This window comes from Microchirus variegatus (assembly GCF_963457635.1).
Source record: "Microchirus variegatus genome assembly, chromosome: 13".
Classification (NCBI taxonomy): domain Eukaryota; kingdom Metazoa; phylum Chordata; class Actinopteri; order Pleuronectiformes; family Soleidae; genus Microchirus; species Microchirus variegatus.
Genome location: NC_139814.1, coordinates 19,218,877 through 19,245,387, shown reverse-complemented (window position 1 = coordinate 19,245,387; position 26,511 = coordinate 19,218,877). Strand labels below are relative to the sequence as shown.

At 40.8% G+C, this 26,511-nt stretch overlaps 1 protein-coding gene across 1 annotated transcript in view; it reads right to left on the bottom strand.

The window, feature by feature from the left end:
* The window catches only part of col11a2 (collagen, type XI, alpha 2), a gene marked incomplete at both ends in the record, with an annotated part of 38,581 nt that overhangs the window by 2,067 nt on the left and 10,003 nt on the right, over positions 1 to 26,511 (bottom strand). Inside the window, 58 exons of the mRNA XM_083899547.1 lie at positions 97 to 150; positions 238 to 399; positions 628 to 681; positions 791 to 898; positions 1,021 to 1,074; positions 1,385 to 1,438; positions 1,534 to 1,587; positions 1,709 to 1,762; positions 1,860 to 1,967; positions 2,048 to 2,101; positions 2,200 to 2,253; positions 2,470 to 2,523; positions 2,614 to 2,667; positions 2,778 to 2,885; positions 2,976 to 3,029; positions 3,123 to 3,176; positions 3,281 to 3,388; positions 3,484 to 3,591; positions 3,808 to 3,861; positions 4,190 to 4,387; positions 4,506 to 4,559; positions 4,893 to 4,946; positions 5,032 to 5,085; positions 5,183 to 5,227; positions 5,346 to 5,399; positions 5,558 to 5,602; positions 5,702 to 5,755; positions 5,847 to 5,900; positions 6,255 to 6,362; positions 6,496 to 6,549; positions 7,029 to 7,073; positions 7,164 to 7,217; positions 7,329 to 7,373; positions 7,486 to 7,539; positions 8,085 to 8,129; positions 8,269 to 8,322; positions 8,427 to 8,471; positions 9,105 to 9,158; positions 9,928 to 9,972; positions 10,077 to 10,130; positions 10,227 to 10,280; positions 10,927 to 10,980; positions 11,229 to 11,282; positions 11,452 to 11,505; positions 11,651 to 11,707; positions 11,841 to 11,927; positions 12,238 to 12,312; positions 12,442 to 12,504; positions 12,684 to 12,725; positions 13,323 to 13,376; positions 14,614 to 14,829; positions 16,105 to 16,224; positions 17,557 to 18,627; positions 20,422 to 20,535; positions 22,145 to 22,267; positions 22,622 to 22,784; positions 22,924 to 23,134; positions 24,562 to 24,723. Of these exons, the coding sequence (XP_083755673.1) occupies positions 97 to 150; positions 238 to 399; positions 628 to 681; positions 791 to 898; positions 1,021 to 1,074; positions 1,385 to 1,438; positions 1,534 to 1,587; positions 1,709 to 1,762; positions 1,860 to 1,967; positions 2,048 to 2,101; positions 2,200 to 2,253; positions 2,470 to 2,523; positions 2,614 to 2,667; positions 2,778 to 2,885; positions 2,976 to 3,029; positions 3,123 to 3,176; positions 3,281 to 3,388; positions 3,484 to 3,591; positions 3,808 to 3,861; positions 4,190 to 4,387; positions 4,506 to 4,559; positions 4,893 to 4,946; positions 5,032 to 5,085; positions 5,183 to 5,227; positions 5,346 to 5,399; positions 5,558 to 5,602; positions 5,702 to 5,755; positions 5,847 to 5,900; positions 6,255 to 6,362; positions 6,496 to 6,549; positions 7,029 to 7,073; positions 7,164 to 7,217; positions 7,329 to 7,373; positions 7,486 to 7,539; positions 8,085 to 8,129; positions 8,269 to 8,322; positions 8,427 to 8,471; positions 9,105 to 9,158; positions 9,928 to 9,972; positions 10,077 to 10,130; positions 10,227 to 10,280; positions 10,927 to 10,980; positions 11,229 to 11,282; positions 11,452 to 11,505; positions 11,651 to 11,707; positions 11,841 to 11,927; positions 12,238 to 12,312; positions 12,442 to 12,504; positions 12,684 to 12,725; positions 13,323 to 13,376; positions 14,614 to 14,829; positions 16,105 to 16,224; positions 17,557 to 18,627; positions 20,422 to 20,535; positions 22,145 to 22,267; positions 22,622 to 22,784; positions 22,924 to 23,134; positions 24,562 to 24,723 (5,447 nt within the window). The remainder of the gene's footprint in view (positions 1 to 96; positions 151 to 237; positions 400 to 627; positions 682 to 790; positions 899 to 1,020; positions 1,075 to 1,384; positions 1,439 to 1,533; positions 1,588 to 1,708; positions 1,763 to 1,859; positions 1,968 to 2,047; positions 2,102 to 2,199; positions 2,254 to 2,469; positions 2,524 to 2,613; positions 2,668 to 2,777; positions 2,886 to 2,975; positions 3,030 to 3,122; positions 3,177 to 3,280; positions 3,389 to 3,483; positions 3,592 to 3,807; positions 3,862 to 4,189; positions 4,388 to 4,505; positions 4,560 to 4,892; positions 4,947 to 5,031; positions 5,086 to 5,182; positions 5,228 to 5,345; positions 5,400 to 5,557; positions 5,603 to 5,701; positions 5,756 to 5,846; positions 5,901 to 6,254; positions 6,363 to 6,495; positions 6,550 to 7,028; positions 7,074 to 7,163; positions 7,218 to 7,328; positions 7,374 to 7,485; positions 7,540 to 8,084; positions 8,130 to 8,268; positions 8,323 to 8,426; positions 8,472 to 9,104; positions 9,159 to 9,927; positions 9,973 to 10,076; positions 10,131 to 10,226; positions 10,281 to 10,926; positions 10,981 to 11,228; positions 11,283 to 11,451; positions 11,506 to 11,650; positions 11,708 to 11,840; positions 11,928 to 12,237; positions 12,313 to 12,441; positions 12,505 to 12,683; positions 12,726 to 13,322; positions 13,377 to 14,613; positions 14,830 to 16,104; positions 16,225 to 17,556; positions 18,628 to 20,421; positions 20,536 to 22,144; positions 22,268 to 22,621; positions 22,785 to 22,923; positions 23,135 to 24,561; positions 24,724 to 26,511) is intronic.

Below are 26,511 nucleotides of genomic sequence, written 5' to 3'. Positions count from 1 at the left end.
TTCATTGTTTATTATTTAACCCAGAAACATAAAAGAAGCGGAGATGGAGGAAAGTGAAATGACATGTCAATGGGATTAAGCAATGAAAACACTCACAGGCAGACCAGGTGGACCAGCAGGGCCGAGTGGTCCGGTTCCTCCAGACATTCCCTGTAATCACACGTGAATCATAACATGTAAATTCACCAATATGAATGTGAATTATAGTGCCTGAGCTGTGATGGAGGTCAGGCTTACAGGCTCTCCTTTGGGTCCAGAGGATCCATGAGGCCCGTGTAGACCACGGTCTCCCTTCTCTCCCTGCTCTCCTGGTGGTCCGATAAGGCCGATAAGACCTGGGTGTCCCTTCTCTCCCTTGGCACCGGGGTCTCCACGCAGACCAGGCAAACCAGAAGGTCCCTGCAGGAGGAAAGTTATATTTTTTTTTTAATAAGACTTAAAGATTTATTTCATGTTACAGTGACGGGAGTAGGGATTTGATTAGATTTTTCTCTCTCTACCGTTCACTCATGCACACACACACAAAAACATGCCAGAAGTGAACTTTTGTACTGTCAGGTCTTAACTGGGCCTTAAAGATGGAGGACCAGAAGTGAAAAGGTAAAAAACACAATTTTGTTCACTTACAAGAGGTCCAGGTGGTCCTTTCTGCCCAGCAAGTCCTGGAGATCCTTGCTCACCCTGAAACACAGACACTGATTCAGCAGGCGACTCTCTGACACGTCACACATGTTCAGCAATCTAGTCGCTGCAAGAACAAATGCAAAAACAATCTAAAGGTTCCGCTGACCACTGGTCCTGGAAGTCCCCTGAGACCTTCTGTTCCTGGTTTTCCTGGTTGGCCCTGGGGCCCGACAGGGCCAGTTTTTCCTGGTGGGCCAACAGCTCCTGAGTCTCCCTGTAAATGATAGTGAATAATTAATGAAGATTATTATTAGAATTTCACCATCTCCAGTGTTTTAAAATATCAGTATAGAACCACAAGGAGATAAATACATGTACCACAAGCTCTGAACTCACCTTGGTTCCCTTCTCTCCCTGACGACCCTCTGGTCCTCTTGTTCCAGCAGGACCCTACAAAAAGGACATAAAACTCAAATCAAATTTTATTCAATGAATTCAAATTCCTTCAATTAATTATGGCAACAGAATGGCAAACAGAAACAGAGAACACAGTAACACAACACACATTCATGGCTGATCAGGGGATTTTCTAAGGCTGGAGGGGATTCAACACCACTTCCTATTAAAACCCACGAGTGGTTGTAAAACAAGATGTTTGTCGACAAATATTACTTATTTTAAACATTCAGTGACACTATATGGCAGGAAATAAAAGAGGGTTGTGTTATGAAGTAGCACCAAATAAAGACGGTGACCTTACCCTCTTTCCTAGGGGGCCAGGAGGTCCGTTCTCACCAGGAGGTCCAGGGGAGCCCTGCAGTAACAGGCAGGAAGATGATTAAGGTGAGTGAGATGTTTGACAAATCTTGAATTATTCATGTGGCTGCATTCTGTGAGTTTACAACGTACAGATTCTCCTGGTTCACCATCTTCTCCTCGCTCTCCCTTTGCACCATCTTGACCCTGATGAAAAGCAGGTCAAGATTAGTAACAGCAGCAACAGATAACATGATAGGAATTATTTCTTATATATTATAGAATATCTTAAATGTGTTGTGGTGATTAAATAGGAAATGATACTCACTCTGGGTCCAACCTCACCAGAGGGACCAGGATCACCAGGGAAACCAACAGGACCCTGATGTTACAAAATAAAAGAGAAATTACTTGCTCATTCTGCAGAGGCGTGTATCCGTATCGATGTGTGTGTGTTTGCTTCATGGTGGGTGTCATACCGGGTTTCCTTTGGGTCCGTCGTCTCCAGGTCGCCCTCGTCCACCGGCAGTTCCAGCTGTTCCAGGTTGTCCGGCCTCTCCCTTCTCTCCGCGCTCTCCGCGAGGACCCTGGTGGCACGACGACATGTTAACACACGGGAGAAACTGACCAATCAGCAAAGACATAGGCTCGTGTGCGAGACACTCACCTTCTTTCCAGGCTCCCCAACAATTCCAGGTGGTCCGGACTCACCAGGCTCTCCCTGTGAAACAAACAGTGCTTCTGTTAGTTATCGAGACAACTTTAAATAAATTCTGTTTCTTTTAATTGATTTCAAAATGTATATATTAATATCCACACCTTCTCTCCAGAAGGTCCAGGATTACCCAAACCACCAGGAGGACCTTGAGTACCCTGAAAAAAAATTCAGACAGAAAGATTAAATAATTTATGTAATAATAGTCGTTATCACCAAAACAATAGTTACTCAACTTGCTACATTCCAAGTCAAACCGGTCAAATTTAACTTCATATAATCCTGTAGATGTTACCACTGGCAGTTGATCTTACATTAGAGCAGTAACAGTTCAGTACAGTCGCTGTTAAAGATAAAAGCTGTAAAACACTCACATCAGCACCGTTGGGCCCAGCAGGTCCACGGGGTCCTGGAGGTCCTGGAGGACCCTGGAAAAATAAAAATGGTTGCACTTTCATCATCCTTTACAAGTTTTATTGTGGTACAGGAAGTCACTCAGAGTTATCAGGGGAACTCACCAGAGGTCCAACATCTCCCGTCTCTCCCTTCTCACCTGGTGGCCCTGGCAGCCCCTGCAGGACAAAGGTGACAGTCACACAAAGATTAGCTTTAGCAAAAGAGTGAATACTGGATGAATGCTGGGACTGAGACTTGAAATCTGAAGATTTTGTGCAGTTTTTACCTGCAGTCCAATGGGTCCTGGAGCTCCAGGGAATCCTCTGGTTCCTTCATCACCTTTAGTTCCAAAATGCCCCTGCTGGCCTCTGGGACCAAGTTCTCCATCAGCACCCTGCAGCAACGCCCAGACATTAAGGAACAAGATCAACCAACAATCATTGCAAACATTTGTAATTTCAAGAAGTTATTGGTTTAAACTTACAGCAGGACCAGGCTGACCGACGGGACCCATTGGCCCGGGTGGACCAGGAGGACCCTGTCAACCAATAAAAACAGTGAGCAAACTGAAAATGCAGCAGACTTGGTGACAAAGTCAGATCATTTCTATCAGAAATTAAATTTTGCTCACATGTTCTCCTTTTCCTCCCTTGGCGCCCTTCTGACCATGTTCTCCGACCTCACCCTGCAATGTCAATTTGTAACATTACAGCAAAGACAAAACAAATAATGATCGTCAGCTGCACTGACACTGTAGACTTTGATGACACATGACAGTGTGTCTCTGACCTTGTCTCCATCCTCTCCAGATACTCCAGGTGATCCGGCAGGGCCAGGCAGACCCACGGGTCCCTGAACGCCATCACGACCCGCTGGGCCAATCGGGCCTTTCTCGCCCTTCAAAGGAGAAAAACAGAGGAGAATCAGATGTTGATTTGTTGCCATTCGTCTCATGGATAATCCAGAATACAGACCAGCTCCACAATACTCACAGGAACTCCCTTCTCTCCAGAGGGTCCTGGAGGCCCCTGAGGACCAGGTCTGCCAGGAGGTCCAACAGGTCCAGCAGTGCCAGCTTGTCCCCTCTCACCAGAGGAGCCCTGGACAATCACATCAAGCAGTTGTCATTTGAAAGTCCATGAACTGATTCATACAATGAGCGATAATGAAATATTAAAAAAATTAAAATCCACATAGATTTATAGTCAGAAAAAAAAAACTGATGCCGAAAAACTCAAAAGTGAGTTAAAACCTTGGTATGGTTTATTACAGTTTATTTCTCTGGTAAACATATTTTAATATGATTTAACACGTACAGCAGGTCCAGGAGGTCCAGCAGGTCCTTCACTTCCCTTCAGCCCTCCACCTCCCTGGAAAAAAGAGACCAACGGTGATTAATCAGTAGATTTTATGTTTGGTTTTCTGAACTACTCAGAATGAATAGGCTTAAAAATGGAAAACACACAGCAAACATGTAGTGGTAGTGGCAGCGGGAGTGAGATTGATTAACACAATTCTAACAGTTCTATGAAACATCTTGGATCAACGAGGCTGCTTTGCCTTTCACAGTTAGGCAATTCCTTTATTAGTGCAAAGTTTCAGTTCTCATATAGGGTATACTCATATACACAGTGAAAGATAAATACTACACTTCATAAAGTATATAGTGAACTGACACTATGTCCAGGTCATACTCACAGGAGTTCCAGGCAGTCCTCTCTCTCCAGGGAAGCCTCTCAAACCTGCAGGGCCATCTTTGCCGGGGCCTCCTGGGGGACCAGGGTCTCCCTTGGTGCCCTCCTTCCCAGATGGACCAGAAAGGCCTTGCTCTCCAGGTGGACCTGGGGGACCGGGGTGGCCACGCTCACCCAAGGGTCCAGTCTCTCCTGATGGACCCTGGGTGTAGAGATATGGCAGAGAGAAGCGGAAAAAGGAGGAAAAAGATGAGAGTGTGTACAGAAAAGTTGAATCATAGATATATTGTGTCATTAAGCACCAGGTTAAAGAAACTCACCTGAGGTCCAACAACTCCAGGAGGCCCAGGTGGACCCACCTTTCCTTGGAAACCCTGAAGAACATAAACAGTTCAGTAAGTTCATGTCTGAAACTTTTACTCTGTAGCAGAACATAGTTAAGAGTTTGGCCTTGTTAACACTACGTGTTTAGATGAAGATTAAGAAAATCTTAAAGTCTTTTATGTTTTAAATAAAGGGTATTCTGCCTTGATTTGTCCATTGAGCAGATTACAGATAAAAATGACCCCACAAGGATGGTGTAGCAATGTCAGAACCTTAAGTAGAACTTGTGTGGGAGAAAACTCTCTCATACTGTCTCACTAACCGCTGGTATAATTATTTATTTAATATCCAAATCAATGACAGCAACCTTAAACCAAACTTACAACTTCTCCTCTCTGTCCTGGGTGTCCAGGCAGTCCATCTTTTCCAGGTGGTCCCTGTAAGGAAACCAATATTTAATCAATATGTGAACAGGCAAATGAAGATGTTCAGTCTGTAAGAATCTGGAATCTAAACACTTACGGGAGGTCCCTTTGGTCCGGGGAAACCGTTGGCTCCCTGAGGCCCAGGCAATCCCTGAAGACACAACAACATACAATATATTCAGAGGATATAATATATAATACATATATTATGAGGTACACCAAGTTCTCTAAATGAACCTTAACCTTACCCTCTCTCCAGGAGGACCAGAAGGACCATCACTGCCTGAAGTTCCCTGGCAGGAAACAAACAAAAACCACAGTAAATTAAATGACATAAGAGTACATAATGAATATGATATGATCGATGACTAGTAACTAGCAATGACAGTGAACAATATGGCGAGGACAAACCTTGGCTCCTGGTTTGCCGGTGGCACCCCGTGGTCCTCTCTGCCCTCTGGAGCCCTGAAGGGTTAGACAAAACACATTCATCAGAAATAGTTTGTGTTATCAGGAGGGAAACAGGACTGTTTTTCAAAATCCATCTGTGTTTAACAGAGTAAGAAATACCATACAGACTTATACTACTATACTACTACTGATAGAAGAAAGTCAAATGGTACCGTTGGTCCTCTCTGGCCTCTAGGTCCTGCTTTGCCTGTGAGACCCTAAAACACAAAATAGATGATTAGGGGTTCAATCACATTGACAGCACATTAGAATAAATAACTAATAACTCGAAATCCTCCACAGAACTATTCACTTACCCTTGTTCCCTTCTCGCCGTTGGAACCTGGGAATCCAGGGAATCCAAGAGAGCCCTGGAAAACAAAATCAACATCAGCAATTGTTTCCAAAGAAGATGGCAGATTAATCATGATGAGAGAGAGTTACTCTCTGTGTGTCTCTTACTTTTGGTCCTTGTCTTCCAGGATATCCAGGAAGTCCAGGAACACCAAGTTTACCCTGGAACCACATGATAAAATCATTAATCAATAACTTTAATTAGCCCCAATCATTACAATTGTGTTTACATATGTTTAATGATGGATATACAAATAGACAGAATAATATATTAAATATACTGTAGTATAATTTGAAAGTATTTTAAAATGAATGTATCAGTGTCACATCTGTTTCCCCCAAGAGCACAAGCAACACATGAGGGCAGCACAGTGAAGATGCCTTGCCTAATCATTTATCAAGAAGAATGCCATCCATTCGCTTTTAAGGAAATTGGAAATATGAGTGTCAGAGACGAAATAGTGCTCCGGAAATTATAATTTCTCCATCATGTGTTACAAACAGCCTCCAATGTACCTTCTCTCCAACTAATCCAATGGGTCCAATCTCGCCAGGGGGTCCAAAGCGACCCTTTGGCCCCTCTGGTCCGTCCTCTCCTCTGGGTCCTGGTACTCCAAGCTCACCCTGTAAGTATCAGAATTAATCAATACGATGTATAAAGAATAATAATTAAATTAAAAATGTCAAGGAAACCGTGAATCAGTGAGGACAGTCCACCATCTGTTCATCAATGAATCAATTAATTGTTCCATCTTACCCTCTCTCCCTTGGCACCAAAATCTCCTTTAATACCAGGGAAACCATCTTCTCCCTACAAACACAAACAAGCAAGAAAAAAATATACACATTCTTTTGCACATATATCAGAATCAGAATACTTTATCAATCTCCACTGGGAAATTGGGAATTAAGAAACTGACATAATGCAGCAAAATGGCATTGAATAACACTGAATTCAGGAGAAGAATATTTTTCAGGTCTTCACACTATCTTTGAAAAATCACAGCCTAAATGATATATATTAATGAAATAGCCTTAGAGCCTTTTATCCTCTTATCTCAAATACATTTAATTTTACTGATTTTTTTCATGATAGCCCAGTGGATTTTTTGAAAAATGATAACAGTAAAAAAGTGAACACTGTTTTACGGGCTTTTAAGCCTCTTATTCAACAGATTGTTATATTTGCTGATCAATACAGTCAATAAGGTCAACATCATCTAATAACAATATACAGGTGCATCCTTATTTTTAAATATGATTTTGTAATATTTTTATTTTGTCACTCACCTTCTCTCCCTTGTGACCCTTCAGACCACGGATTCCTTGAGTTCCCTGCAATCAAAGCATTAAATAATTACTTTGCGAATGCAAAAAGTATCTATCTCACAATGTGATGATTTCAGATAAATGAACCGTACTGACCTTGATGCCACGAGGACCAGGATAACCAATGGGTCCCTGAGGACCTGAGGGACCCTGAAGTAGGTCAAAGACAGAAGGACAAGTTGACAACCAACAATTAAAAATTTCATTTTTACATTTACTGCACCATAGTTAAACCTGGCTGATGCTATGAATTACACCCACCTGGTTTCCTTTGGTGCCACCAGGCCCCTCCTTTCCTGGGTGACCCTGAGGAGAGAAGAGAGAGGGTTTCAGGAGAAACATCCTGTACTATTGGATTCATATCACTTCAGTTTTAATGATAAAACAATAATAGAAAAACAGGATGAAACAAACATACAGGAGGGCCGTCAGCTCCTGGCATTCCAGGCAGACCTGGTTTTCCTGTGGGACCCTGATGGAGATGATGGTCATGATGAGTGATACAAATAAGCACAACAAATCAAATAAAGTCTTTATTTCAAATGTCTCATACATTATATCTATTATCCATTTGAAGATGCAGCTATCAGTAGAATCTCTCCAGTCCACTGGGTGGTGCTATTCCAAACTCTAACAACAACTCTTGCCAAGCACCAGGTAAACACAGACAAACACCGACAAATGTGTTGCTTGTCTAGATTTTGAGTATGATGGCATGCATCAGTGATCAGATATGTAATATATCTTTATATTACTTAAGATCAAGTGAGTTGAAAATAGCAACACTGCTTTTTTCCTTTAAATCCAGAAATAAATAAATACTCTCAGCGTTTCTTCACATGCCATAGTTACATGGTAATTTCTAGTAGAATATCACTGAGTTTTAATTCATCGAGCAATGAGGCTCTGTATCCCATTATGTAGTGAAATCCAAAATATTAATCAATTATGAAGTTATACTGAATCAAATGAAATCCTCCAACTGCATCTGATCGTGATTTACAACGACTATCTTACTTTCTCTCCTGGTGGTCCTGTGGCTCCCTGAGGTCCTGACATTCCCTGCAAAACAAATAAACAAATAGATTAAATAAACATCCAATACAATCTTAGTGTATGAAATGAATACACACACTCACTATCACTGTCTCCTGTTGTCTTTGCACACAGGTTACTATAATAAGTATGATCAGTGTCTCACCTGAGTTCCTGGAGTTCCCTGCTGACCTGGAGGTCCTGGTTCTCCTTGAGGACCCTTGAAGAAGAGACAATCACTCATTATGTGGTGCTACTAATGATCTTCTGATACAGAGGTACAAGGTTATCATGGTTGGTATTGCAGTTCAAATTGGCACTGACCAAGTTTCCTTTGGGACCGTGGGGGCCGTCATTTCCTCGTACACCCTGAGAAGAAAAACATCACACCATCAAAAATAAAGCTATTCAGTTTCACCATTATAATGACAAGTTGAATTAAAAAAAAAAAAAAAAAACGGCTATAGAGATTCCTATAACTGTTGGGGAAAAGACGTTTGATAAATCATTTCATAAATCAGTGACGACTTAAATTTACTGTGCTGCTTTGGGGTGAAAACTACAATTTTGTGATAAAAAAAGAGAGTGAATACTCCTCTGGAGTCATAACACACTGAGCTACAGTGTTTGATGCAGATTTTGACAGGTAGGTAATAACGCAATGGTGGAGTCACTATTTATTTTAAATTCACCTCTTCAACCAACTCTGTTGCCATAAATATAATGCATGGATGTCAAAAGGACACTGTGGAGATGGTGACAGTGGGTTTCTTGGTGTTGTTTTGAAGTGACCGTGGGAATGCTACATGTTTTTTTTTTTTAGAAGACTGGACATTCCCATGTGTGATCAGGTCACATGCTGCTTTTTCGGGAGGTGCTGCGGGCGTTCAGTGGTCACAGAGGGATTTTTTTTTTTAAAGGGAAAAAGAAAACTGATGCATAAACACCAAAATAACAGCAGCAGCAGCAACAACAACGCAGTTTCTGACTGTTTATACTCACAGGAGGTCCAGAGATTCCAGGAGGACCTTTGGGTCCGAGCAAACCACGAGGTCCCTAAACACACACAAACATGTGAGGACACATTAGTGATCAATAGTCGTGGGGTAACAACGTTATTTTTTTTACTGCATTTGTTCCACTATCCTTCTACAATGCATTGTGTAACATGTTTGGAATGTTTTCTTAAAAGTTTATATTTTAAAAGCAATCAAATAAAGAGGGAATTGATCCACAGATCCAGTCAGTATGGGCAGTTCATATTGAAGAAGCTGGGGTCTAACATTAAACACCCAGAATGTATAAATTAATTGTGTAAGACTTAGTACCAATAGTACCTCTTGGTTATTTTTCCATGATGGGATGACTGTGTTGTGGATGGTAATAATAGTAAATAAAAAAAACCAACAACTTTCAAATAACTCATATGATAATATAAGTATTTTCTTTCATAGTGAGAGAAGTACAAAATATACAGTAAGTTAATGATGTATGTATAATGTAGTTACTAATTAATTCTAATAGTTAAAGTGTTTGAGTACTTCCTCCATCACTGGTGAACAAACAATAGTCATGGATGACTAGTCACACTGGATTCTAATATAAATCTATAATCTAAATGTAGATAAAAAATAATGGGAGATCAAAGGTCAGCAGCCATTAAAATGTTATGATATACTGTACATCTGTACCCGACTGCACGCATAATCGCGTAGTTTTACTGCTATGGTCAGAAACAACATCAGTGAATGGAACGGAGGGTTAGGGTTAAAAACGAAAAAAGAAAATTCAGGATTACAATCAGCTGAGTTATGGAAACACTTACTGGTTCACCTGGGAGACCCCTGGATCCAACGTCTCCGTCGTCTCCCTGGAAAACACAGAGAAAACAACACATCAAGGACAAAACCATGCTGATAATAAAAGGATATGAAGCGACTTATTTCTGTATATTCTGTTCTCATAGCTTCATACCCTCTCTCCGTCCTCTCCTTGGGATCCTAGGAGTCCCATTGGTCCAGGGTCGCCCTGAGGAAATGAACAACCAAAAAAAACTGTTTAGCACTAGAACTGTTTGCTGTGTGATGAAGAAGCGGTATTAAGATCATCTTGGTGATGACTCACCCTGTGTCCTTTGTCTCCAGGCAAACCAGGAAGACCATCGAAACCACGATCACCCTGAGAGAGAGACACGCACAAACACACGGACGTGTAAGGTGCTACTGCAGAAAACTAGAAATGTATCATCTGATTCATTAAAGAAATCTAAAGACTTGCGCATATTTCAGTTTAAAACATTAATTGTAAATTTTAACCAACCACCCTCTCGCCTATAAACCCAATCTGCCTGGTCAAAACTTACTTACTTGCTGCTCCCAGGACTACTCACAAAACCGGAGGTGACTGAGTGCTACACGCTGTTGCCTCCGTATTATGGGATTTTGTTACTTAAATGTGTGATCCATTCCATTGTTCTATGAAACCGCTAATAATGTTCTTTATTACAACAGGCCTTTGGCTAATGTTTCTCTACATCTGTTTTCTTATGTGTTGTGTGTCTATTGTCGACGGTACTCATGATTGGCTGTCTGAAGCCGTGCAGGAAGTTACAGTACGTGTTCGTCAAAGAAGAAGACAAAGACGGAGCTGAACATTCAGGAATCAGTATCTGGAATCAGTCCTGTTATCAATCTTGACCCTGTATGTTAAATGTTTAATCAACACCCAGCCCTACTAGTTAGTGGTGAAAATGTCAACTACAGTGTGTACAAACATTTAATTCTTCATATGTTCAAAATCAGTCTAATTCAGGACAAGAGTTTACCTTAGATCCAATCTCTCCAGGCATTCCTCTGGCACCATCAGCTCCAGCACGGCCCTGTTAGGATACGAGCAGAGGGAGAAAAAGTTCTCAAGCGCCCCTCTATTTGAAATACAGATTTTGACATGGTGTGTTTGAATTTCAAATGGATTCTTAGATAACATCTGAGTTGTCAACACTCTTTTTAAGACTTTCTGACAAGAACCTTGTCATAAATATTTAAAAGGGGCTACAGAATTTATTTTGACCAATAGGTTCCTCTTTTAAACATGTACGCTTTGAGAAATCTCCTTTTTTATACTCACTCTTCTTCCTGCTTTGCCTGGAGGTCCCAGCAATCCCTGAGATCCCCTGGGTCCCTGTTACATAAATTACATATCAGTGATTAATGCCTGTCTCACAGCAGATACAGTAAATTGAGCTGCAAGTTCTGTAATAGCATGCACAATATTTATGTAAAAGGGTGGGTTAATTACATGACTTTAAATTATCTGATTTCACAGCAAATGCAGTAGAGAGTGTTTTTACCTGAGGACCAGGGTCTCCACTCTCTCCCTTTAGACCAGAACTTCCAGGACTTCCCTGAAACAGACACCATCATTATCATCACCATCATCACCAACTACTCTTACACGAGAAAACAAAAGAGGTTTAACCACAAAAGGAATAAAGAGAAAAACTGTTTGCAATACCAACAACAAACTTGATGTGACCACAGGTAACATACCAGGGGTCCAGGACGTCCAGTGAATCCCATTGGTCCAGGAGGTCCCTTCAGAGCCATCTATAGACAGCGACACCTCATAATCAATTGTCATGGAGGAACATGGTTTCTCACTTTTCGTAAATGTCTCTGGATGAGAACATATTGTAAATGTGTACAGTGGAAATGATGATGAGAGAAAGTGATGACTGACCCTGGCCTGAGACAAGATGGCTGCCGCCTGAGCTTCCTGTGCAGAAACAATAGGACCCTTATCTCCTCCACTCTGACCAAAACGGAACTGTGAGAAGAAACAGAAAAACGTAAATTCAGCAGATCTCAGCATAAAAACACAAAAAACTGCATCAAGCCATTTCAGTGTTGACACTTTACATTGTGGCACACTATCACAGCATTACTGAAAAGATGCCAGATTTTTCATTAAAATAATCACTAAATATATGCATATATATATACGTATATATATATACATATACAAAGTCTAACATTTTTTTAATGTATTGAGAATTGAGAACCTCTACCATAAAGACATTACTTCCCTTCCCAAGCAGTGACCTTGCCAAATTAAATCAAAACCGATAGTCACTCACAGGCAACATGATTGAGCTTCCTGGAGGTCCAGGGATGCCATCAGCTCCAGGTAGACCATGTTTACCAGAAGGTCCCTGAGGACAGCATTCAAGGAAACAGAGGTAATATGTGATTATGTTTTTTTTTTAATTATTATTCAAAACGTATATGTTCTGATCAGAATTGTCTGCACATATTCAAACCAGTCACCCTCTCATACTCACCCTCTCGCCGGGGTCACCAACAGACCCGGGAGGTCCAGAAGAGCCAGGGGGGCCGGTGGGACCCTGAAAGAGGTCAGGGACTTAATACCAGGTGCAGTTATTTATTTTTTCATAAGAAGAACAATTAAGTTAATGTAATTTAGGACTGGCAAAATGCAAATAATCCTAGTACTGTAAATAACGCAAAGCAAAATGAGGACAACAATTCAGATTTCAGTAGTATAGAGCCAACATCTACGTACAGCAGGTCCCTCAGGTCCTGGAGGTCCTTCAATCAGCATACCCTGGAAAAAAAAGTCAACATGATGTTAAAAATGCAATGCAGAAGAAAAAATAAATAACTCACTTAATAAAATAGTTGAAAAGAGGAAAAATGGCCCATCTCTCATAGCACCTGGTCAAGAGGACAATGAGTTCATGTTCTCTGAGGTTGTAATTTCCCAGTTTGGAGTAAGAATATTTAATTGAAATGGAATGACTCCTGAAGTTGTAATTATAAGTTCACACCTTGTTCAGACTAATACATTTCATATCTTTGGATATGCTGTAATGGTGTTTTTATGTAATGTTTTAATCAAACTTACTAATCCGTAAGGCTAGCTAAAATGCAAACATGACCAAAGCTAGCATGGAAACATAGCTAACTTAAGCTAATGTCAACATTAACCACTGATTTAGCAGTTGTTAATCTGTGTTCTGTGAAAACTGATACACATAATTCAGTTGTGAATTAATTCGCAGTTCTGACTCACTGGAACTGGGATGTACTATTAGTTATATTCAGTGATTGACAGCCGGTCAAAGAAATGAATACAGCTAAATTATCCTTTATTAGCCTTGAATCAAACACAATCAATATTAAAGACAATTCAGTAACTTACAGGCTCCAAGACTGCAGGGTCGCCTTTCTCTCCTTTCTGGCCTCTGATGGCAGCCTGAGGAAAACACACATGTGGCCAACAACACAGCACAGTCAGTACAGAGACGTGTACACACAGCCACTGTATACAACACTTAAATCTCCCACATTGTATCACACACTTTTTGTGAAAAAAGCACAAGGATTAGCTCCCCATACTTTTGGTCCATTAATTTTTTTCTGTAAAATAAAGAAAATCATCTGGGCTCAGCAGCTCGAAATGAAGCTATATATAGAGATAAGTGGTATCTACAATGATGCCGCTTATCTCTTACTTACGAGATGCAGCAAGCAGTGGCCTGGTGCGCTTCATAAAACCTCTTTATGCAGTGTAAGTAGCTTGTACCATGGTAATAGCTTTTCTACCTGAACTCCTGTGTTATACAACGTAAATAATAAAACCAGTTTCAACCAAGCTGTACTTGAAAAGCAGTCAAATACAGATTTCTCTGTGATTGATTGAGTTTGTCTGGAGTCAATTTGAATCTGTATTTGTAAAGTAACTTACATTTCACAATGGTAGGTAAATTAAACCAAATCAAATTCATAAATCAATGAAACAAATACAACTGTGTTAGTTAATTGCTTTGTTTCCTAAACCTCAAAACAATTACATTATTGTCTTGTTTTTCCAGAGATCAAAGATATTTTAACATTTTTATGTTTTTTTTTGTTGTAGAAGAATTAGAATATCATTTATTAAAGAAAATATGGGCGCCATATGTAAGAATGTGGCCAAAAACGGTTACTACACTCAAATTACAGAGGTCTTTTAGGTTTAGTTTTCTCTGCCATTGTAGCTCAGACGTAACTGGCAGCCAAGACTCTACTATACAATGATTGGTAGATGTGGTAGGTGGCGCCACATGCCAAAACATGATTTCAAAATATAAACATAAAAAATGTAAAAAAAAATGTTTTCATTGTGAGTCTTTGGAGTTCAGTTTGTTATATGAACATTATTCCTGAGTCTCTGTGACATATTAGGAGGATTTTATGGCCAGTTGCTTTAGATTTATTACATAATGCACCTTTAAACTGCTAATTTGATTATTAAAAATGTTGGGGATTAATGAATGAATCAATAATCAATTAATTACCACCATGAGTACGAAGGTGAACTGGTGCAATAAGTAATGAATATATTACTCTTTTTAATGTTGATCTCAAAATGTCTTTAAAGGATGGCAAACTCAAACATTTTCAGTTGGTTGAAATTGATTTTTTTTGCCTCTGAAGCAAAAACAACTTACGCCTCCCTCGTCTGTCACAGCGGACAGGGCGGGGCCCATGTGGGCATCGATCTCTCCAGTCTCCGCTAACGGCTCACTGTAGTCCCTGTAGGAATAGTCGTATTCCTTGAGGCCCACGTCCCCGGTCACATACTCCTCAGTGAAGACCTCCTCGCCTGCACCGCCAGCCTTGGTGGCATCTACCTCCTCTCCCACCAAATGAGGCTCCACCTGGGGCTGTTTTGGGTTTATCAAAGGCGTGATAGTGTGGATGGAGGGCGAAGAGAGGATGAATCAAGGAAAGGGAGGAAGGAGGAGAGGGAAGGTGGAGGGTGAAGTATGTATGAAGGGAAAGTGTTAGTAAAGTATAGAGAAATACAGACGGGGAGTGGAAGAGATATGTAGATAGAAGTGAGTCTTACCTTAGAATAATAAACAATGACATACGACAAAAAGCAAAAAGACATCTGACACACTCAGGAGACTCCATCAGTCTCTTTTACTGTAATATTAGTACATTTTTCTCTCTGATAAGCAGTTATATCCTCTGACTTCACATCTAATTCAAATAATCTGATAATTGTATGTGTTTCCATCAAAGTATATCACCATCAGCTTGTGTGTAATGACCTGTCACTAAATAGTTTCTCAAAATCTGTAAAGTGCTGTAAGAATTTGGTTGACAAAGCACACAGCTGACATGAAACACTTAGTGAAAACAAGCTGCTGCTATGAGCTAAGCTATGCAAAGCAAAAACTATGTTATTGTCTAATTTACTTACCATGGTTAAGAATAATTGAATCCAGTGGAATAACAATGTGCAGTAATCTCTTATGAAAAACAATAATACACGAAAACATGTGGATCAACACATAATAAATATATAAATAATGAGTATATTTGTTGCTGAAATGCACCATAAAGCCTGAATGGAAACAAAACCAGTCATCAAAGTCAGCTAATGTACTTTAAATGGTGATTACGACAATACATGTTATTGTCAAAATAAGTGAACTGTGTGTTGAATCAGAACTGTGAGAATCCAGTTCTTTATGCTCCAGTTCAGTTATTTACATTGTTAATCTCAAATGACAGTGCATTACATTCACCTACAGTCGTTGCAGTGGTTAAAACTGTCCATCAAATAATCCCATGTGAACTCCCGCCTTTTTTATCAAGATTTTTGTTTTTATGACCAGATCCAAACTCAGGATCTGGTCATAAGAACAAAAGAGGAATCTTGTTGTTAGGAAAAAAGGTGAGTGGCACGTGAAAATGTTTGACAGTGTTGTATATGCAGATGAATGTGGTGCATTCTCTTTTGATAGAGGGTTAATCTTATGTCATGTGGCGTCGGTGCCAACAAAACAGTGATGTGGGTTTAGAACAGAGACAGAACTAAGACTACTTGGTGAAAGTAAAGACTGGGCTCACCACCACACACATATTACTGTTGGTCTTCTTTGACTATGTCACCTGTGTCACTGCTCAGTGTGTCATTTTCTTTTTACCTGCACAGGGATCTCTTCATGTCCAATCACCTCACCCTCTGGCAGTGGGACCGTCTCCTCATAGTAATAATCAGTCTCTGTAGCGGTGTGGCCAGCCTCGGTATATTCAGTGTCTACATCCTGATTGGTCAAGTTGACAGGAAGTGGGGAGCAGGGAGGAAGTAAGCAGATTTGATCGGAAACAGCTTGGTTAGTTCAAAGTCTGCTTGTGGGCAATGACGAGTTAAAAGAAGAAAATGGAACACGTTGTAAAACTGCGGTTGCCAGACGCAGATAGACGTTGACTGGCAACTCGCATTTTTAAAGTTGCAAAGATCCATTTTAGAAAAGAAATTTCAGTTACAGAATCTCTGAGACTATAAATCTCACTACCTTATGTGAGATTTAGGGAGTCGTTGAGATTACATACAGTACGTCACTGAGATTTCTTTTCTGTGTTGTTGAACCATTTTTTTAAAAAAGTCCACAAGCCCAAGATTAATGAAATGGTGAAGTCGGCTCTTATATAAGCCTCTATCCATCCCTTTAAGGTAAAACCATCACATCATAACGTGATGTTTTTGGATGTCTAGTTTCACCCAAGACCAGGAAACAGACAAACAACCCAAATCAACAGCCTCACAGAACCTAATTCAATTAATTTAAAAGATCAGTATATACTGTACTCAAGTTCCCAGACCCCATTAATGACCATAAACCTCAAAATATCACTGTCGCAGGCTGCACAACGAATTAAACTGAAGTGAATTATTAGTTTCTGTGAGGCTGATTTCTTTTCATATTTGAAGCATAAATACAACAGGGTGACAAGAGTCAGAGAGAAAACACAGGTACTTTAAAAAAAAGTAAAACAAAGAGAGAGAGACAATGACAGAGTGACAGGGGAGTGCTGTTGTTTTGCACATGTGTAAAATGTGATAGTATTTGCATTTCTGTGCCATAGCAATCCATGCTCATTCATTTGACTGGTTCTTGGCCCAAAAAGAAAGATGGAGCACAATGGGAGTATGGAATTCTGGTTTGGAGATCCAGTTTCATCAGCTCGAAGGTAGGAACATGAAGTGAAATAAAGAACAGCAAAACTGTACAATTAGCCATGCTGCTGTATCATATCATACGGAGCAGTTGGAGTGATCGTGAAGATCATATGATACATAAACAGAGAAGTTGTCCAGCTTGGTATGAATCAGCCTCCATTCTGAAGACCAGATTGTCCACCACTGAGGGACTGCATCAAAATGTGCACCACCAGCCACTTATTGAAAGACCAAACTATAGTTTTCATCAAAAGACCCCCCCTTCAAATGATTAATGAAACTAAATGAACAAGAATGACTTCTATACAAACATTGTTGCAGACCTTCAATGGTGGAAAGAGCTGGTGACCACATGGGACAGATGGGACATACTGATCTGGACATTCTGACTCAAATATGAGCCCTCCTGATGTACCTGTTGATAACCGTTGGTATTTTTCTTCGCTGGGACGACGGTTCCACTCAGCACCGACTTGCCAAATGGTGGGAAGGGTTTGTGCTGGGATTTGACATTAATGTCCAACATCACCTTGGATTTCGTGGGTCTGGGTGGAGTGGGTCGGACAGGGGCAGGACTTGTGGCTGCCTTCTTAGCGACGGTAAACTTTTCGACCACATTCTTCACTACTTTGCTTGTTGTGGATTTGACCAGAGGGACTTTTGTGACCACCGTCTTAACCTTGGTGACCTCTGTCTTGACTTTCGCTGCTTGAGCTTTGGTAGCCGCAGCCTTTGCCGCTTTTGTGGGTTCAGGTTTTGACGCCTTTGTGGGTTTAGGTGCTTTGGTAGCCCCTGCTTTGGCAGTTGCTTTAGTTGCACTGACCACAGTCTTTTCTATCTTTTGTACTTTGACAACTGTCTCAGTCTTTGATTTCGTAGTGGTTTTTGCCTGATTTGCAGCACCATTACTAATGCCTTTCTTCTCTACCACAGAGATAACCTTTCCGTTGCCTTTGTCAGCTTTGGCGTTAACTTTAATCTCCCCATTAGCTTTCTTCTCAGCTGAGGATTTGCCATTTCCATTTCCTTTAGTCTTAGGCACAACAGTTGCTTTAGCATTTCCATTGGCTTTCTTTTCTGCTGAGGATTTTCCATTACTAATGAGCTTCTTCTCAATTACAACCTTGGCATTGCCGTTAACCTTGACCTGAGCTGTAGGTTTAGCCTCAGCTTTGCCATTGCCATTGGCTTTAGCGGAACCGCTTGCTTTCTTCTCAGCAGCCGCTTTACCATTACCATTCTTAGCTGGGGCAGCTGTGGACTTGGATTTAGCTGCTGCAGTTGGCTTGATCTTCGACAAGAGGATCTCTACTGCAGTGGGCTTTGTTTTAGATAACTTCGCTGCGGTGGACTTTGAGGCTTTGGTAGGCATTGGTGGCTTGACCACAAGTTTGTACGATCCAGTCTTGGCTGGCCTAGGTGGAGTGGGCTTAGGTTTGACAGGTGTGGCTTTAGTGGGGGCAGATTTTCCATTGAGCGGCTTCTTCTAATATCCGTGATTATTGATTGGTTGACATGTATGTTAAAGTGCATATTGACAAAGACAAAAAGAGAGAGAATGGAGGGAAACAGAGATACACAGAGGGGTTGGGATGGGGGTGAGAAGCACAAACAAGGGATGGACAGAAGGAGAGAAAGACAAGAGTGGATGTTTTGAGAAACAATGACATAAAGATGGCGAAGGCTTGGATGATTATCTGAGACTGTACAGGCATTACTGGATACAGCAAATGATTCATGTAGCTTTTTACAAAAATACAACTAAAAATACTATAATTCAAAATAAAATGTATACATGTTTAAGATCATATCATTTGGAGTACTTGTTGCTGATCTCTCCAGTAATGCCATTCCCACTATTAAATGACAAAGCAGCATCTTTGTGCTAAGTAGAACTGGAGCCTGTGGTTTTGGCAGAGGCACTGAGGGTGTGACTGGTCAGGTGAAGCTGGTGCTGAACTCACACACACACATAAACACACACACACACACTATACAGATGCACAAACACACAGTTGAGTATGTTTGCAGTTATTAAGCCATGCACAAGAGAGGCCAGGCTTGTTTGCAAATGCATGTTAGTCACATAAAATCACAAAAGGAATAATAACTGTTACAGTGAAAATACATGCAAACTACCACTGTAAACAAAAAACTGCACCCTTATAAAATAGACAAGTGCTATAGATACAAAACATATACAATATAGAAATATAAATGAAGAGGAAGTGACTAAGGATACACACTGTGTACATAAATGTATGTCACATATGCCATACAAAGGTCAGATGCACAACCATGAATTCATTTACCAACACAAAAACATGTGCATGTTGACAGGAAAACTGATGACGCATGCGGAGACATTCTCCAAGACATTTAGGAAAACATGCAAGTAACAAAACAACAAAGACACATGCCCTGGTCAGAAAGTATCACAAATGTATCTGTAGGTTTTCTTTTTATGAAACCAAAAGTTTGGCATCTGTTATAAACGACCATGCAGCGTGTGTGTGAGTGACCTGTATTTGCATATTCTCTGCACTCAATCATCATTTGAATTAATGAGCTTGACGGATGATGTTGATATTAAAGCTGGAGTAGGGAGAATACTTCTGATGATGACCTAAGGTTAATCAAGTGATCTGAGAATGATCTAGACCTTTGCTCCTTCACTTTCAGGGTATTTCAGAAAGAGGACGCCTCCTATTGGCTATTCCACTCAATACCTGCACATACACATACTTTTGGTAGAAAGTTTCCTATTTCTGATTTGACACAAAAAGTAAGAGTAAATATCGGGAAACTGAGTTGAACGGAATGTGGGAACATTTAAAAAAAAAAAAAAAAAATTGCATGTTTGTGTGTCACCACAGCTGCACCTACACCACCCTAGTGCCCCCACTTGGCCACATCTGAACACACATACACACATTGGACAACATGTAAATGACAAAAATCACAAGGAGCACAGTTAATCCTGTGTGACGGAGGTGTTGGAAACAAGGTGGACCAATGTGGATTCAAGAAAAGGTGATTAAAACGAGGGAGATATGGAGTGATGAGGGATGAGAGAGGAATGTTATGTTGCGCTAAACTTGAAAATGAAGGCTTTTACACAAACACTGGAAGTAATATGCAATGTAAATTAAGTTGACAATCGAATTTCATGAAAACTACAGTATGTCTAAATTAAATTAAGTTATTGCTGTGATCCCTCTCTCTCTCTCATTCTCCATTCCTCCCAGCTCATGTTTTCCCTCTCTTGCTCCCTCTTTACCTGCAGATTGGGGGCCCCAGGTTGGGGAGAGGGGGACGCAGAGGGGGAGGGAACGCCAGTTGTTTCCTCATAATAATAGGGGTATTCATGGTCATCCTGCTCCTCATCAAAGTACTGAGAGAGGTGGAGGGATGGAGGAATTGAAAGATAGGAAGGATGGAAGGAGTCATGGTTTGGCAGAGAGAAGAAGAGGCAGAGGAGGGATATTGGAAGGGGAGGAGAGGAGAGGGACAGAGGCCACAGGGGGGTGAATTCAGGTCAAGAAGAGAAGGGGTGAATGAAGGGCAAAGCAGCAAGAGGGTAAGACATAAAACATGGTGACAAAATGCAAAGGGTTTTTTTTTCCATTCATTAGAAGGAGTCTGTGCTGCTGGTTAAAATGTGTTGTTGTTTAAATGTTTAAATGTTTAAATGTCCACACACACAGACAACCTTGATGAATGAGAGAAGTAAGCATAAAGTATAAGGATGAAGCTAATGAATAAAACCACAGCGATTTATATTCATTCAGAAAGGAATCATCTGAACAGCATCAACATGACAGGGTTTGGGACGCAAAGTGTTGGATCTCTGTGCAGCGTCTTGGCAATTTGTATGGACTGAAGCTCTGACATGATCACTGAAACAGAGATCATGTACTTTGAATGAATGAATGCAGATGAGAATCACTCCCTGCTGTAAATGTTGGTGTTGCAACTTCCAAATGCCACTATTGCACTGAGAGAAAACGGGAATGAGTGAGAGCTTGCAAAGCTTATAATGTGCACAGACCAGTCTCAGTAAGCAAAGAGGCTCCACCTTCAGCCATCTTTATGCCAATATCTCATTATATTTCTCAATTTAAAACCAGAAAACCAATCAGAATTTATGAGTTTTATGCAATGAACAAATTCTCTTTCTTCCGTCCGTGGGAAGAATTGGGTAGGACACTGATGTTGGCTTGTATCATCCGCTTTCCCCTACCTTTCTGTGTTCCATTGCAGTAGAGCAGAAAAACAACAACAGCTAATCCACTGCTGCTTACATTTCAGGCTTATGTGATGGTAAATGAAATAATGTCTGTCTGTAAAAGTGTAGTTACCCGAGGGACACACAGACTGAGGAGGAAAGTGGATGGATACAAACTGTTGCTGATGATGGGGATGTGCGAGGAAGACAGAGAGGGAGAGCAGCACTTTGATGACTATCAGATGACGTTTGTTAGAAAACTGAACCTGTGGACCTTCCTGTAATTAATGTGGCCTTTCATTGCTCGCTAAACACATTTTTATTTTAAATACATATAAATCGTATGGAGTTTGCAGACACCACATAAGAGGAAAGCAGGCACAGTGAGGGGAATCATTACAGGACCTTTATCCTCAATGACAACTGTGACTATCCACAATATTATTACAATATTATTCTCCATATATTTTCTCAATATCTTTTTCTCCAAGTAAATAATTTGCCAAAAGTGCCACAGAAAAGGAAATTAAAGTCCACTGATTCAGTTTGTGTCTGCTTTACTGAAGCATATGCCAACAGGTTGTAAATGATGCTATGCAGTGGTTTGTGCTGTGAGAATTCTTTAAATACTCTGAGTGACTTATACAGGCTACAGGAGATGTTTATTTTCTTTTGAACTGCAAAAATGAATTTCAGTGAAAACTGATAATAAAGTTGTATCGTATCGTATTGTGTACGTCTGTGTATGAACTCGTGTTGTGGTGAAGTTACTCACGTATGTGTTGGGGTCCTGAGCCTGGGTCTTGGGCAGAGGGGAGTCACAGTCTGGGCTGTAGTGTTCACAGAAGTCATAAGCAGCCTGGGGGTTGGAGGCGATCAGCAGTTGCTGGATATCTCCCTGTGAAAGAAACAACATCAGGTTGACAGTGGGAAATCATAGATAACAGAGTTGATATTTTCAAGTGGCAGACCCTGTCCTTGTAGCTTTCTGCTTCAAAATGTCAAAGCACAAAAATCATGTCAACTATGAAGCATACTTATTCTTCAGAGAGTCAAATAAGAATGCAAATACAACGCAAAGAGGCTGAAAAGAGAAAAATATAAGGTAGATGCAGATCTCCTCAGGTCCCTTTTGCCTGTAGCCATCAAAGTTGCTTGAGACGCCGCTGAGCAGAAGGTACCAACACTTCAACTCTTCAGCTTTCGTGCCACAGTTTTTTCTGTGGTTGTTTCTGTTCTTCAAATTCCTCACCTGGAAAACCTCCTCATCAAGCAGACGGGCTCCGAACACAGTTATGCCGTTGGTGTCGACTACAGCGTTGTTGCCTCGGGTAAGAGGGCGAGTCATCTTCTTCTTGCAGTCGAGCAGCAGTGTCACGTTTTTCTTGGAAACAGAGATGGCGATGCGATGCCACCTAGAGACAGGGAGGAGGAAAGCGAAGGCGAATAAATGTATAAAGTGACCACAGACCCCATTCAAAAATGTCAAAACAACCTTGACCCCGAACTGTGTTATCTCAACCAGTCACAAACTGGTTGTCGCTGGTTACTGACTTGCCATCAGCCAGGTTGACGCCTTTGAACAGTGGGTAGTCCTCGGGAGCTGGTTTGCCGTTCTGATCCTCGTACAGGAAAACAGGTGAGCGTCCCAGTTCAATGCCCAGCTGCTGGATGCCCTGCTCACTGTAGATGGAGAGGAGGAAGGCCTGCAGACCTGACTGGGCCTTAACCAGAGCCATGAGGGAGAAATTCTCTGGGAAACGACCTGTGGATGAGGAACGAGAGAGACAATCTCAGAAAAAGGAAATGGAGGGTGCTTGTTCCAGAACATTTATTTATCAATGGAAGTCAGGGAGGCAAACCCTCTGTAGTTTGTAAAACAGTCATTGTGGTAAATCTGAATGAGAAATTCCATCCAGCATAGTCAAAAAATAAGTTGTGTATCAACATATCCTGTGTGCCATGATGTAAAATCAGGGATTTTTGTCTGTGGACTTTGGTGTCAGGAGTGAGAGCTTTACAAAGCGACTCAGAAAGCGATTCAGAAAAGCAGTGAATATATTCTTAAAACACCATATTCTACACCATACAAGGTTATTATTTTACTATTTTAAGAGTCTTTTCCCTCACTGGTACAATTCAAACAAGTCACACTTTCTCTGTAAAGTGTTTGAAGTGAGAGATCAGTGTCAGGATTAAGTGATTATACAATATCAGACTATAGTGCCCTGGGAAGCTGGTCTACAGACACATAATAACAGGTGGGCACAGCTATAGAGGGAAGACTAACCTCAGAAAATGAGCTAAAAATCAGCTTTGACTTTTGAGGATTTCTTCTCAACCACATAAGTGCTATGTTCTCATTTCTCACCTCACTCCAGGGTGTCACACGCAGTATCCTAAACTTAATTTGTTATGGCTCTCCCACAGTTTAACTCTGCCGCTGCCTGCGCAACACACATAATTATACTTTATATCCACAAGCTATCTAGCATAGCACCCACAAGCTTCACTTAACTCCAGAGAGCTCCGTTTAAAATACACCCACACATAAACAGAAACCTGCAGTCATAATTATGTGTTTCTGCACTATATGGAATTAATCATAATCATTAGATATTAAGTCAGTTTATTAAGGCTGTTAATGCAATGTATGAACATGGATGCACGTCACAACTGTAATGTAAAGTGAACTGAGTTAAGAAAAGTGCTACATTAATACAAAGAATACTTATTACACATGGATGTGTCCACTCCATTCTAAAAAAAAAGCTTTTAAAGTTCATCATAGCTTATAACGCCAGTCCAAAAACTAGAAATTCTGGTTTCACACACAATATATACATTTTCCCCAAAATAAAAGTCTGATCTACGACCTACTTTAAAAATGACATCCTTGCAGGTTCATACCAACGAGTTAGAAAATATATTGAATATGGTGTAGAATGAAGGAGCATGTAGTAAAATGTAAATGTTAAAAAAAAGTTTACTCATTTTAAATTATGAATCTTAAACATGTTTGATGACTCTCGGCCAAATAAAAAAAAGGTCTCTTATCAGGTCTACAGTATGAGTTATGAGCGCAATAAAAATCACTTGTTAGATTACACTTGATAATAACTTATGGGAAATGAAAGAACAAATCTCTCCAGAAGCTAAATGAGCGGGATGTCGGGTGCACTTGAAACGTACCTGAGAAGAGCTGCTTGGTGGGGGCGGAGATCTGGGCCTTCTTGGAGATGCGGTAAGCATGATCGGGGCTGCTGGAGCGGCGGGATGTGCAGAAACCTGGGACTTTCTTCACGCCCTCAGGGAGAGAGGGAACCTGGAGAGCCCGCAACACATCCACTGGGTCTGAAGTGACAGGAGGCAAGAGAGGAGACTTGTCAGTAGAGGAAATATTTATCTAAAACAAGGAAATGATTAGGACAGATGAGTTGCGAGTGAAATATTGTAAAGTATGCATATTTATATGGCCCTGAGGGACAATATCTCAGTGTGAGTCCTGCTTTAATGGACAGAGTATTCTGCTGTGTGACAGTTTACATTTGTCAGAAGAAATGTGAAGAAAATACATTATTTATTGAACTGCAACAACCTTTCATAAGGTCTGACGTCTATGATCCTGAATATCTTGCACTTCAGTGACATTCTTTGCTGCTGCAAACCTGACCAAACTTTACAAAATATTTACCGTGAATGTTCTCAGCACTGAAGTGACATGAAGCAGGTATGGATGATGTCCACAATGGCTACACTGTACATTAAGGTATATAGTTTAAGAAAGCAGCACTGTGCCAGAGCGAGCGGGCGTCAGGCCAAGCCACATACGAGCTGCAGCAGCGCAGGCACAGTACGTCTCAGTTTGAATTGGAGTCCAGACAGTGGACGCTTTTCTGCTCACATTTATCAAGCTGCTGAAACAAGTGGCTGTTGACATGATAGTGCTGACTGAGTCGGGGCGAATGTTCGAGGGCACGCCATCATTTCACAGTTTAACCTGACACACGCACAAAAGCAGGAATCCAAACACACAGTATTTACACAGTATCTACAGATATGGACACTATGACACTATAGTCTCTCATATCACACGTCTAGTTTCACTCCTCCAACCTCAGTCTGCTCTGTGGTTTCTTTTTTGTTGCTCTAATAACCGGACATGGATTCCCTCCATGTGCTATGTTACGGAGATTTTTGATTATCAGGTGAGATGACCAATGATGGAACCTCTGGAGTCAGTGATGAGCTAAGTTGAAAGATTTTCTTGTAGACAGCTCTAATCCGAGGAGAACCAAGACAAGGCCTGTTATCTGAAGAATGAGGCTTCATCACAGATTCTGGCGAGCAGCATGCCAGGTCTGGTACATATAGTTAGTCTGCCTTGGGATAGAGGATCAGGTCCAGATACCTGGAAAGGTTGCCCAGTTTGTGTAGTTTGTGTCTTATTGTAAGTTATGGCTGCACACCAGGTCTGGTTATAAGAATATGCGAGTAGTTAAACTTAAAGATGGCTGAAGACTAGAATTTTATCTCACATGTTGCAATAGAAAATTTCCTGCACAGTAAATCAATTTATCTTGTTCTGTAATTAAATTCAGAGGCAGAGGGGAAAACAATCTGAGTTCACAGTTCATATAACTTGCAGTTAACCTATTTCTTTCAATTTCAAACACATAAATACAAGTCAAATAACATTGAAATTAAAGTAAAGAGTAAGTACATATAAAAAAACACACACAAAAAAATAACTGAGACATTTTAAAATGAAAACAATTAGGGAGTAAAATAAACCAACATTTGGGTCAGCAATAATTTCAGCACCAAAGGTTTTAAATAATATGACACTATGATTGCAAGATTCAGTTTAGGTAAACATGGTGGTTATTGTATAGAATGCAGCAGACTGCTGTGGCAAAGGTCAAAGTTTAAGCTCAGTAAGCCTGTGTGTTGTTTTTAAAATGTCACACTGCTCTGTGCCGAGTGAGATAATGATTGGTTGCATGGCGAGCAACGGTTCCACACAGCGACAAGGTTCTTGGTTTGAATCCCACTCTGACCGAGGGCCTCTCTGTGTGAAGTCTCACTGTCTGTGTGTGTCTGTGTGTGGGTTTACTCTGCATACTCCAGCTTCCTCCCACA